This window comes from Myotis lucifugus, unplaced genomic scaffold, assembly GCF_000147115.1.
Source record: "Myotis lucifugus unplaced genomic scaffold, Myoluc2.0 scaffold_162, whole genome shotgun sequence".
NCBI lineage: Eukaryota > Metazoa > Chordata > Mammalia > Chiroptera > Vespertilionidae > Myotis > Myotis lucifugus.
Window position 1 is genome coordinate 435,092 of NW_005871210.1, and position 14,209 is coordinate 449,300.

At 41.8% G+C, this 14,209-nt stretch overlaps 1 protein-coding gene across 1 annotated transcript in view; it reads right to left on the bottom strand.

Moving 5' to 3' along the window:
- The window catches only part of MGEA5 (meningioma expressed antigen 5 (hyaluronidase)), a 29,072-nt gene extending 17,992 nt beyond the window's left edge, over positions 1 to 11,080 (bottom strand). Inside the window, 7 exon segments of the mRNA XM_006095870.3 lie at positions 960 to 1,058; positions 2,708 to 2,879; positions 3,214 to 3,344; positions 5,383 to 5,480; positions 5,892 to 5,943; positions 10,448 to 10,529; positions 10,531 to 11,080. Of these exon segments, the coding sequence (XP_006095932.1) occupies positions 960 to 1,058; positions 2,708 to 2,879; positions 3,214 to 3,344; positions 5,383 to 5,480; positions 5,892 to 5,943; positions 10,448 to 10,529; positions 10,531 to 10,647 (751 nt within the window). The 5' untranslated portion in view covers positions 10,648 to 11,080.
- Between the last annotated feature and the right edge of the window lie 3,129 nt (positions 11,081 to 14,209).

Here is a 14,209-nt window from a genome sequence, read left to right on the forward strand (position 1 = left end):
AATTAAAAAATAAATAAAATAACACAGTAGCATGTCTTTTTACTCAGTTTTATTCACCTTCCCACCCCAATATTTCTTCTGATTTCTAGAATAGAATTAATCAAAAGGTATGAATATTTAAGGTTTGGGCAAGCTTCCTCAAACTGTATGCTAATAAGAAACAGTTTTTTTTATGTAAGCAATTTCTTTTTCCAATGTAATATAGTATATCCTTAATTAGACCCCAATTAATCTAAACTCTAGGACAGTGATGGCGAACCTTTTGAGCTTGGCGTGTCAGCATTTTGAAAAACCCTAACTTAACTCTGGTGCCATGTCACATATAGAAATTTTTTGGTATCTGCAACCATAGTAAAACAAAGACTTATATTTTTGTTATTTATTTTGTATATTTAAATGCCATTTAACAAAGAAAAATCAACCAAAAAAATGAGTCCGCGTGTTACCTCTGACACGCGTGTCATAGGTTCACCATCACTGCTCTAGGAGGATTTCTGACCTTAATTCTTAGAATGGAAGCTAATATAGCTTGCTGATTACTAGCTATCAATCTAGCATGACAGCTTTCATTTTATATAACAAAACGGTCTCCTAGGGCTGGGATCAATACCCTTTAGCCCAGTTCCCATACATCTATTATTTATTAGTAAATGATATTTAGGTTCACTGGAAATCCTCAAAGATGTTTCTTTTACTAAGAGTGAATACTTTATAAAAAGAAAATTTTAATAACAAAATTTTCTGGTTAAGGCTCAGTTTTTAAGAAATATCCAATTGGGGGGCGTGGAGAGTGAAGGCTGGGGCTGGGGACAGGCTGGGAGAGGACAATGGTGGGGTGGGGAACAGATTAATACTTTCAACAATAAAGAATTTTAAAAAATTATCCAATTAACCCGAACAACCAACTTCTCTAGGTCCTAGTTAATGCAAGTATCACTGTATAAATCTTAAAGACTTACCTGTCCAAAGCACCTCAATTCCAGGTAGAAGCTTTTCACCCACAGTCCTTAAATAAGGAGACTGAGACACATTTGGATAACAGAAAGTGCCACAATATTCTGCATGTAAGGGGGAACATAAGTAAAATAGTTAGGAGTGAAATGGTCATGAGTTTTTAAATGGGAAAAATATGTCTACTAATTCTAAATTTTTCTCATCGAAATGATAAAAGGCCTCCATTGTCATGCTCCAAAGGAAGTAAATGCAAATGGGAAGTTCATTTAAGAATCAATTCATTTTTTTAAAAAGTCAATTCATAAAACCTAATATTCTTCCTCCAATATTAGAGTACAGATCAATCCTATGATCACGAAAGTTTATTGCAGAAATAATTTAAGACTTTAGCATTTTCTACATAATTCTGACTTGTCTCCATTTTCTGAGTTACAATCAGAGGCCAAATAGACTGAATTGATAATATTGTAACAAAGAATGCAACATTATGCTCATGGCTATTAGTACTCAACTGCAACTAAATTATAATTTAGAGTGAATTAAGTTAATTCCCAGTATAATCTTATTGAACATTATTTGAGTACTCATGTAGTATCAGACCACCAAGATAAGGTTACTGGTTCATAATACCCCAGACAGACAGACACACAAAGTTAAATAAATTGTCTAAAATTTCTTAGAACTTATTTATCTCTTCCTGAATAAGAAGTTAATTCTTGGGAAAATTTCTTATAAGCTGAATTTTGAGAGGCAATTAAAAGAGACTAAACCATTTTCAATGAAAGGAACCAGGAAAGGAAGGAGGGGGAGGAAAAAGGGAAAAAATTATTAAGCTTTCTATGCTGACTTCTGAAAGTAAGAGTCTAGTTGGGAATGGGAGGAATGATAAAGGACAGAGATATATGGGCAAAAAAAGGAAGAAGCAGGAAGAAATGAGAAATTACTAAATTAAAAGCTATGTAAATGTGTTTTTTTTTCTAATTTTCATTTTGATAATACTAGAAATCCTGAAAATGTAATGTCCATATACAGTAGCTCCCCCTTATCTGCTGAGGGATATGTTCCAAGCCCCCAGTGGATGCCTAAAACCTCAGATGGTACTGAACCCTATATATACTATGTTTTTTCCTATACATACAAACCTATGATAAAGTTAAATTTATAAATTAGGCACAGTAAGAGATTAACAACTAATAATAAAATAGAACAATTATAACAATATATTGCACTAAGTGTGAATGTGGTCTCTCACAATATCTTATTGTACTGTGCACGCCTTTTCACTTAAAGGAAGCACTTTACAGCATCTCTTTGGCATATATGAACTGCCAGCATCAATACTCTTGCACTTTGGGGCCATTATTAAGTAAAATAAGGATTACCTGACCACAAGCACTGCAATGCCTCAACAGTCAATCTGACAACCAAACAGCTAAATGACTAGTAAGTGGGTAACATAATATTTTCCAACCGTGGTTGACCCTGGGTAACTGAAACTGCAGAAATCGAAAACATGGATAAGGAGGACTACTGTACTTTTAGTACTAAAAATACATAAAATCTTTTGCCTATTCAGTTATCATTTATTAGGTCCTAAAATTTCTCCAGTTTAAGACCTTGAGAAGTATCTTCTAGAAAAAGAATTTCTATCTTTATACACCCAAGGGAGGGGGTACAGCACAATGAAGCCCAAACATGGTCCTTTGAAAGTTATGTATTTCAAGACTAAATATAAAGCTATTATATACAATACCTGTGGGACAGAAGAGGAAAGTTTCTGGCTCTCCTAGGTACTGATAAATTTCATTTGTGATGGAGACCTGAGCGTGAGCGAAAGAACTGAATACCTCTTTATCTGCTGCACACATATTATGGTCAATATCATCAAAAAGCAAGGCAAATGACCTGCACCCAAACTGAGAAACCTAGGGAAAGAAAAAAACAAGAGGCCTTACCAGCTCATCTTAGAGTGAAAAATACAGAATTCCAAAAATTAAAGTATATACCTAACAGTTATATTTAAAAGTCACTTGTAAGCATTCTTTTAAGAAAGTTCTTATGCAAAATGAAGTCTGAGAAGCACTGATACCTCCAGTAAACTTTAGAAAATACCCTTCTATCAAAAGCATTAAAATAAAAAATCTGTACAGAAACAAAAAGTATGAACTTGGTTTCCTTTTAACATCATAAAAGCAACACAGAAAACTTAGTTTCAGGTACTGATTCAGGAAAAAAGAATGAAAAAGTTAAGGAAGTTACCTGGTCAAGTTTGCGTTTCAATGTAGATATTTCCTTGGGATTAGAAAAGGTAATATCCAATCCAGGTGAGATAGCATAGATGAACTCTATCTCATATTCCCGTGCAGCAGAGATGAGAGTCATAAGTTGTTCTAAAGAACAGAGTCCATGTTTTTAGAAAGCAGCACAGAAAACTAAAAGAACCTCACCTTTTGATTGAAGAGGTCACTTTCTCCAATTTACAATGAGTTAAGAAAGGAAATCCCTTAATTTCACAAAATTGTTATGTTCAATGTGACAATAAAAAGAAAAATGTTTTCTTAAAATACAGGGTTAAGTGATGGCCTTAACAATCCTGCCCCCTCATCTTTGTAACTATAGGAAAAATATTCATTACAGATTTTAAGTTTTTAAAAAATGCTCCAGTTTTCCTATATAAACTGAAACACTATTGCACAACACAGAATATATCTTTAAATAAGTTTCAGTGGTATCTCAAAATACATATTGATTATGGATCACATTAAAGTTCATTACCAGCATCTCCAGAAAACAATTAAGTTGAAGACACTTGTATAAAGTAGTAAACAACACTCAATGGAAATGGGATTAAGTTTTAATTGCTTCTTCATAATTTAAGAAAACTTTCTGTCTTTAGTGCCTTGGCTGGGCTCTATAACCAAACATCTTGTTTTACATATGTATATCATTTAATTCCAAGTATGAAAATGTTTCCCCATTCACTCAAGTCGCCCTATAAAAGCACCACTTGTCACCCTAGCCGGTTTGGCTCAATGGGTAGAGCATCAGCCTGCAGACTGAAGGGTCCCGGGTTAGATTCTGGCCAAGAGCAAATGCCAGGGTTGCGGGCTCAATCCCCAGTGTGGGGCATGCAGGAGGCAGCCAATCAATGATTCTATCTCATCATTGATGTTTCTATCTCTCTCCCCCTCTCCCTTCCTCTCTGAAATCAATAAAAATATATTTTTAAAAAAGAGAACAGCCCTAACCGGTTTGGCTCAGCGGATAGAGCATCGGCCTTCGGACTCAACGGTCCCAGGTTCGATTCCGGTCAAGGGCATGTACCTTGGTTGCGGGCACATCCCCAGTGGGGAGTGTGCAGGAGGCAGCTGTTTGATGTTTCTCTTTCATTGATGTTTCTAACTCTCTATCCCCCTCCCTTTCTTTCTGTAAAAATCAATAAAATATATTAAATTAAAAAAAAGAACAAAGCCATTCTCTTATTTTAAAAAAAAAGCACCATTTATCTAATTTACAAGGAGGTTTTGTGATATACTACTTTATTTATGAATTTTATATAACTAACTCAACATAAAAACACATATAAGGACAGTTTGAGATTGCTTTTCACTTCAGTACAGGCCTGGACTCTGGTGAGGTCTTTATTTTAAATAAAGACAGGACCAGTAATAGTAATCAAGTAGTCAAGACCAAAACATACTTAAGCCTAAAGCAGAAGGATCAATAATACTGATCCTATCTTTATTTAAAATGTTGGTATTTGCCGAAACCGGTTTGGCTCAGTGGATAGAGCGTCGGCCTGCGGACTGAAAGGTCCCAGGTTCGATTCCGGTCAAGGGCATGTACCTGGGTTGCGGGCACATCCCCAGTGGGAGATGTGCAAGAGGCAGCTGGTCGATGTTTCTCTCTCATCGATGTTTCTAACTCTCTATCTCTCTCCCTTCCTCTCTGTAAAAAATCAATAAAATATATTAAAAAAAAAAATGTTGGTATTTTGTTAATGGATTTTTTTTTTTTTGCATTAACTTTGGTTTTAAAAAATTGCATAAAATATTATTTATCCCGATTTTTTTTTTGAATCCCATAACATTTGTGTACAAGATGGGTGCCTCACTTGCCTGGCTCCAGGCCTACCCCTACTTCAGCACCCTTTCATCCAGCAGCCCACTATTTAGACCACTGGCAGAAGTTAAAATGTACAATTTATGACCACAGAACAGACAGAGTCAGACTAGCATACCCATGAATAACACCATGGCTATGCACAGTTAGCACTAGTCTTTTAATCTGCACTAACTCATGTAGTTACCAAACAGAACTACCTACAAAGTGAAAAAATACTTAATAAAATTCTTGTACCACTATATTAAAAATATAGCTGTTTTCTTCACATATTCTAAATTTATGGATTAAGAAGAAAAAGATTACCAGCTTCCTCCACTGAATACATCTCTCGCCAAAACATCCTATGTTTGTAGTCATCTTTTGGGGCATACAGGTATGTATTTAATTCCCATTTCTGGAGCCTTAAGGGGAAAGAAAATGGCATTATGTATAAACAGGCACATGCATAGGCTGTAAATCTCATTTTCCCCCCTTTTCTTGAAGCATCTCTTAAAAAGCTAATAATATTCTGGGAAGTAGCTTTTAACCTTTTTGTAATCCAGTAGAATTGTAAAAAATATTACAACAAATGTCAGCATATTAAACAATCTTAACTAAAAACACAACTACTCCGAATGAGGCAGTTGAAGCCCAAAATATATTTAGCTTCCCCAGGGAAGTCTGAAAACCAATGGCCTAGGTTTAGAAGAGGTAAAAGACCAAGTTCTACAACTGAGAAATCATCAAATTGCATCTAGCTTCTTGTTAGTATTTCTTCAAACAAAAGGAAATGTTAATGATCTAAGACTCTCCATCATAAAATAAAAATTTACCTTCTAAAGAGTTCTTTTCTCTGTTCCATAACCCAAGGTCTTCCATAAAATCCTGGATTCAAAGTAAGAATGAAATTATTTTCAAGTTTCAAAATGCATTAAACTGTTTGAGAAAAAGCAGGTTACAAAACAAACAATACAATCCCATTTTGTAAAAAAATGTGTACAATTATACCAAAATCTGAAGGGTATTTAGTAAGTAAAACATTAAGGTGTCTTTGGGTGGTGATATTATAGAGGAATTTTTATTCCCTTTTTGTTGGGATAAATTTTCTGATTTTTCTACCAGGAACACATCTATAATAATAAAAGCATGAAATGCTAATTAGACCAGACATCCTTTCGGATAACCTTCCAGATGAAGCCGGGGCTCCTAGGGAAGCGCAGGTCCCAGGTGCAGGAGGGAAGCAGGTGCTGGCAGCTGAGGAAAGGAAGGCCTACTCTTGCACAAATTTCGTGCATCGAGCCTCTAGTTATTTATAAAGTCATTTAAAAACAGCAAAAGAGCTCTAGCTGGTTTGGCTCAGTAGATAGAGCATCAGCCTCTGGACTGAAGGGTTCTGAGTTCAATTCCAGTCAAGGGCACATGCTCGGGTTGCTGGCTCGATCCCCAGTGGGGGGCATGCAGGAGGCAGCCGATCAATGTTTCTCTCTCATCATTGATGTTTCTATCTCCCTCTCCCTTCTTTTATGACAGCAGTTCTCAAACTGTGGGTCGCGACCCCTTTGGGGGTCAAACGACCCTTTCATAGGGGTCGCCTAAGACCATCGGAAAACATATATAATTACATATTATTTTTGTGATTAATCACTATACTTGAATTATGTTCAATTTGTAACAATGAAAATACATCCTGCATATCAGATATTTACATTACGATTCATAACAGTAGCAAAATTACAGTTATGAAGTAGCAACGAAAATAATTTTATGGTTGGGGGTCACCACAACATGAGGAACTGTATTAAAGGGTCGCGGCATTAGGAAGGTTGAGAACCACTGCTTTATGAGATCAATAAAAATATATTAAAAAACAAACAAACAGCAAAACAGCCCTGGTTGGTGTAGCTCAGTTGGTGGGCATCATCCTGGACACCAAAAGGTTGCCAGTTGGATTCCCCATCAGGGCACATGCCTGGGTTGTGAGCTTGGTCCCTGCTAGGGGGCGTGCAGGAGGCACTGATATTGATGTTTCCCTCTCACAGTTTCACATTGATATTTCTCCCTCTCCCCTCCTCTCTCTCTAAAAATCAATTTAAAAATCTTTTAAAAACAAAACATAAAAACAGCTAAACACTGTCTCTTTTTACTTCCAGAAAAAAACCAAATATATTTAAATCTAACTTTTAAAAAAATTATCTCAATCTTACAATGGGGGAAAGAGAAGCAAAGTAACCCAAAATTGCTATTAACAACAATTACTACTTAGGAGGGGAGTTAAACTGCTTTTAAAGGAGGGAGGGGAGATAATAAGTAAGGTGGGAGATCAAGAACAGAATTAGAAAAGAATCTGACTGACCTAATTTTATCATCAAAATTTTCAAAGTTCCTGATATAAAAGGAACCCAAAAAAACCACCTTAAACTATATTCACAACAAATTCAACAATGGAACTGGCCCAAACAGGAAGCTCTCAAGCAATCTCAATTCCAGAGCAAAGGTTTGAACAACTGATTATTCAAGAATATTAGTTGCTCCAGTGTGTCCCAGGTAGGGAGCAAAGCACTAGTAATGCACATTACAGGAATCAAATTTGCAGGCTGATGACTTTAGTGGTATAAGCACCAAACTGGTATTGGAGCTCAATGTTGTGCTTATCACACTTTACAAATTTGCCTAACCTTTATTTTCCACCTCTCTCAGTCTGTACATCTGCAAGAAATTAGGACAACCTCTCAGAAGTACCATGAAGAAGGTTAAAATTGCATTTTGAATACAAAATGGTCTACACACACACACACACACACAGTCTACCTACCTATGAGACTAACTTAAAACCGAAATTTTTGAAATTAAACTCCAATATCTAGACAAGATGGTTACTCTGCACCACAAACATGGACAATGACAGACCCTCCCCGCCCCAAAAAAATTCATTACATACAATGTATCAAACTAGCATTTTCAATCTTGACAATCCAGTGTTACCCTCTTATAGGTGATCACCCTCTTAAGGTGATCTTGCTTAAAACAGTAGGTAAATTTTATACAAATCTTTAGAGCTTTCCTAGAACACTTAACATTATCATTTTTCTCTTAAAGGATTATGCATTAAAATCACTTTAAAGCTGCCTCAATATAGAAAAGAATCATTGTCAGAAACCCTAACTTTGCTCTTGGAATGTCAGGTTGGTTTTGGTTAATTGGCACCAGAAAGCGGAAGCAGTGCTATTACACAGAAGTTAAAACCAACAAAGGAAACAAAAAGGAATTCTGATAACACCTACAGTATTTCTATCCCCGTTCATTTTAGGGAGAGTGCCAACTTAACGGGTACAAAAAAACAACTATCAGATGCTTCGTAGCCACCAAGAAAATATAGGAGGGAATGGGACACAGGTGGGACAACACATAAGAGACAAGAAAACTCTATTCTCTAAGAATAGTTCACTCTCAATACCATTCTGAAGAACAAACCAACCAACTTATTCAAACTACAACAATCGTTTATGTAATTACTGAAGGCAAGTTTTCTTAGACTCACTCTAGTCCAGCCGTGGGCAAACTACAGCCCGCGGGCCGGATCCGGCCCGTTTGAAATGAATAAAACTAAAAAAAAAAAAAAAGACCGTACCCTTTTATGTAATGATGTTTACTTTGAATTTATATTAGTTCACACAAACACTCCATCCATGCTTTTGTTCCGGCCCTCCGGTCCAGTTTAAGAACCCATTGTGGCCCTCGAGTCAAAAAGTTTGCCCACCCCTGCTCTAGTCTAAGATTTCTGCATCCTCCAGCACTCCTTTAACGCCAGTCAAATACAAAAGTAGTTTTCCATTCTGTCTTCCCCCAAACGCTGCATGTTAACTTGGAACTGTTTCCCTCCTTACTGAAAATCAGTCTGTTCTCCCCTACAATTTACCTAGAACACAGTAACTGTCACCCATCTTTCAAATGAACACACTATGCCAGCAAATTGCAACTGGTGTGGGACAAGAATTTTTAAAACATAACAGCCAACACAATAGCTATCCGGTATGAATTAATCAAAACTATCCCTATTTTTGTTTTTGTCAGATTGGCCAAAAAAAATGTATTTTTTAGTGTACTGCAGATTTTCAGTAATTAGTTTATATGTGCCATGAGATGAAAAAGGCTGAAAAACCGCTGCTGTATACCGATCACACTGATACTAAGAGGGCAACAATCCTTCCTTTTCCATGTCTTTTTGGCTTTTTATAGACTAATTTTTATGCACTTTTACTCCTATACATACCATTATGGACAGGATAGAATAAAGCAGACAGCTAGGAAACCCTGGGTCGGCCAAAATACTTCAATAACTCAAATACATTTGTACATGCTGTACTCGAGGAAACAGTAACAATGTAACCGATGGAGGCTTCCACACAGCACATACAGCCGAATATGTGTCCATTACATTAATAAATTGTGATACAACGTGTTCTGTCATTTCCCCCAACTACCAAAAAAAGTCCATCGTTCCCTTCAGCGGTTCTCAACCTGTGGGTCGCGACCCCTTTGGAAGTCGAACGACCCTTTCACAGGGGTCGCCTAAGACCACTGGAAAACACATATATAGTTACATATTGTTTCTGTGATTAATCACTATGCTTTAATTATGTTCAATTTGTAACAATGAAATTGGGGGTCACCACAACACGAGGAACTGCATTAAAGGGTCGCGGCATTAGGAAGGTTGAGAACCACTGCTTTAAATGGAAGTGGGAAGGGAGGCCTCGAGAAGGGCATTTTAAAACCACGTCTGCAGTCACTAAGTTAAAATTCCGAATCTCAGATATTAAAATGAAAGCTTCTTCCCTCGGGGGCAAAGCACAATGGTTGGCAAGGGGCAACTTCCTAGGCTGCACAAGAACCTTCGAAGGGTGGGGGGTGGGGATGACCGGCCAGCAAAGAAGAATTCTAAGCTAAAAGAGTGACACCGTGGGCCTACTGTGCTTCCCTCCACCCCAGGAGGACAGCAGGCAGACGGGGGCGGGTTATTTTCTCCCAAGAGCAACTAACACCCCAAGGAACCAGCATGGATGAAGCACAACTCGGAGCCCAGCACCAGGCTCCCGCCGACGCCTCCGCCGGAGAACGCCTGGCTCTCAGCCCGCGGCGGGTGGGGTCGGGCTTCCTTGCCGGAGGGAATTCGACGCCATTGAGGAACCAGAGGGGAGACTGGCTCACCTTCCCCCCCCTCTCGCCTGGGGTTAGCAGGGTCCCAATTTCCAAAACCAGGGGTTCTGGAGCCCCCCCCGGCACCGCCCGTCCCCTCCCCCCACCAGGACCAGAACCCTGTGAGTCCCCGGGGGCGAGGCCGGGGGGTGGGGGGGACGCTCCCGCCCCGGCCCCCCGCCAGAACGCTCACCTTCCACCACGCCGCACAGGAACTTGCGGGCCCCGCCTGCCGCCCCGGACACCGCAGCTCCCCCGGCGCCGGCCGGGCTGTCTTTCTCCGGGGGCCGGAGCTGCCGGGGACTCCAACGATGCCCCCGCGGAGCTGGCAGGGTTGGCGTTGAGCTCGTTCTCCCGCTCCTCCAGCGCCGCCTGGCTCTCCTTCTGCACCATCTTCCTGCCCGCGACCGCCGCCACCGCTACGGGTCCTCCTCGGCCTCCGAGTGCCGGGCCCCCGGCCCAGAGCCCTGGACAGGGCCTCGGCTCCCAGTGCTCGCGCGCCGGCTCCGGCCTTCCCCTCCGCCCTTCCCCCTCCCACGCCGCAGGAACCCGGATGCCCGGATGAGAAGGGCGGCGGCACCAGAGCGAGCCCTTTGTCAGCTGCAGCCTCAGCTGCGGACGGGAGACCTCCGCCGAGAACGAAGCTGCACCTCTCGTTCCCTGGAGGCGGCTGGCAAAAGCTGCTTTCCACCTTCTCCGTTAGCCTCGGCTGCCGGCCCTACAAGCTTACTTTCTTCCGCTGTTTCCCCCCGAAACCCCGAGATCTCTCCTGCCGCTGCCTCTACCACCAGCTTCCTGTTTATCCGCACTGCGCCTGCGCCGGAGACCGGCTCAGACCGGTCGCCTCAGCCCGGCTCCCCCTCCTAGTGTCGGGCCAGCCTATTGCGCTGCATCCGGCAGGGAGACTGGGAGCCGAGGCGGCGCGCAGGGCGGGAGGGAATGAAAGCAGCAGGATGTACCACTGACGGTCGCCACCCTCCAGGACGTGCAGGGCGCCCAGGGACGGACCAGCACCCCACCCCAGGAAAGGCAATGTGGGAGGGGGCTGCAGCCGACGGGGCAATTGGGAAAAGGGGAAGAGAGCTGTTTACTCTCTCAGTGCGCAGGCGCGGGCGCGAAGCCTCTGGTTCTTAAAGACGTAGGCGGGCACTGACCTACTTCTATTGGGGTTCTTCTCAGAGGTGGGTTCATGGCGACGGCCTGACACAGGCTCGGTTCTGCGAAGACCACACTTCACGGTGCTCAGCTAACCCCTGTGTCTTGAATCATTTTCCTCTACCCCCAGCTTGGCGCTAACCCCTTGGAAAGATCCGATCATTCGTTCCTTCATTCCGCAGACACCTACGGAGCTCGCCGCGCGCTGGGTGCTGGGCTCTCAGGCCACTATGAGCTCACAGCATGGTGGCGGAGACAGAGTACCCACACAGTCCCCATACAGAGTGCAGAGAAGGGGCTAATGGCATCCTCTTTGGGGGAGAGGCAGTGGCCGTGATGGTTTTGTGTTTTGAGTTGGATGTTAAAGGATGAGGAGTTAGCCAGAGTGAGTACTGAAGAAGGGAGAACGCCCCAGGCAAAGGGAACAGAGTACAAATGTAGGGAAGGGGGAGGGGGGTAAGGAATGGGGAGCGAGCCTGAATTGTGAGTGAGAAGTGAGATCCCTCGGGCCTCAGCATAAACATCAGTTCCTCGGGGAAGCCTTCCCTGCGCCCTAGGTGGGCCTGGATCCCATTGCTGTGTGTTCTCAGAGCTCCCTGTAGCCCTGTCAGAATGCACTGGACATTTATGTAGAGAGATCTGTCCCAAGGTGGGAGGTAGAAATGTGGAATAAGCACCTCAGTCTCATTCGGATTACTAAGGCTTGGTATTGTCCACCTTCCACTTCAGTTTCATATTTGACTCCTCCGGTGGTAGATCAACTTGTAGCTCTAAGGACTCTTACAGCCCATGTTCTTTTTATTCCGGGAGTGTTGAGATTGGGGTTAAGGGCAGGCATTTTCTTAGGGGGTTTCCTGTGATAACAACTGGGAGTCATAAGCAGCTTCCGTGGATACTGTGATCACTTGGGGGACTTGGGACTGTCATTCCAGCTGACCCCAGCCTTTAGTCCATGACACTTTACTCTTTGCCTCACACCTCACACCATGATATCTGCTAGCAAGTCAGTAGCCACAGTTTCATCTCTCCACAGTCCAGACTCTGGCGTCTGTGGCCCAGGCAAGATCCACTTTCCAAATCTGTATCTCTCAAACTTGAAGGGCAGTTCTTGCTACACACTTTCTCTCCATACCACACCTACAATAGGAATCAAAATTTAATAGGCCTGTGATAAGTATTTGTAGGTAAATGAAATAGGGCCCTGCTCTCACGGAGTGTACATTCTAGTTGAGGAAACAGGCCATAATAAATTCAATACACACACAGGAACTCAGTTTGTGATAAGTAATATGAACGGAAGAAATTGAGGGATATGATAAAAAGTAGCCACCACAAGGAGGGGCTACTTTAGTGGAAGAATAAGTAGTGATCAGGTGAGTAATGACAGGGGCTTCGACTAGGGGACAGCAGTGGAGATAGAGAGGCGGTACACCTTTGGTGGTTGATTAAAAGGGGGTAAGAGGGAGAGGAAGAAATGAATTCTCAACTAGATGAGCAACCAGGTGGATGGTGTCATTTACTGAAATGGGGAAGACTTGGAAGGCATGAATCAAAGTTCCATTTTGAACATGTTAAGTTTGAACGTTTCAGGTCCACATGAATATGTCAAATAGATAATTCTGGAGCTGTGAACTCAGGAGTCCTCTGCATATAAATGAAGCCATGGGGTTTACTGTGATTTGGAGAAGAGGCTCAAGTCTGAGCTGTGGGGCCCTAATGTTGTTTAGAATTCCAGTTGAGAAGGATGAGTCTGCAGGGGGAGGGGTCAGAAGGGTCATCCAGAAATGTAAGAGAAAAACCAGGAAGTATAAAATACTGGAAGGCAGGAAAGGAGGGTGTTTAGAGATGGAGCAGCTGACAACATTCAGAGTCTGACCAATGGCTAGAAAAAAATCAGAATGCCAACCTGTTTTTTTCTGGTTCCCATAGGTGTGCTCTGGTTCTGGGGCACTTCCTACTTCACTAGAAATGCTCAGCTCAGACTTCAACTTCCCTTAAACATGGATCTACCCTGAAACATAGAAAATGTCTCCATACCTAACCCAGTTATATACACACACTCACTATGCTCATTCATCCAATCACACAATTATTGAGTGCCTGTTATTTACCAGGCCTTGAGGATAAGATAGTGAGATGGGGGAACCTAGTCCAGGCACTCAAGGAGCCCTCAAGAGCTTACAGTGTATCAAAGAAGACAATCACCCAAATATATAGTTATAAACTGAGAGGTGCCATGAAGGAAAAGTATAGGGCACCATGAGAGCCTGTCAGTGTCACCTTGTTTAAATTATGCATGACATGCACAGCATCCATCTTTCACACACAAATCTCTACTGTGCCACAAGGCCACCCTGAACAGACTTGGGGGACTGAGTCTAGTCTCAATCCTCCTATAAATGTGCGTGTTTCCTCTTCTCTACAATGGAAGGCTGAAAGGTAGACTGGATCACAGGTTCTTAACTTAGGGCCCGTGGATGGGCTTCAGGGATACACAAATGAATGGGAAAATGTGCATTGTTTTTCCTTCTGGACAGTAAACCCATAGCTTTCATCAGATCCTTCAGAGGTGTTGTGACCCAAAGAAACCCAAGGACCTAAGGATTAGATAATTGTGTGATGTGAGCCAGGACAGATGACAAAATGATGCACTTTGGAACTATTTGTTTCTTGGATACCATACCCTTCCCTTGACCTTGTCAGTGTGTAGAGTAATAGAATAGAAGGCCTGATCCCTCTTCTATGGATGGTTAAGCTTAGTAACTATATGAAGGTACCTTAGAGAAAGAATAGGAGGAAT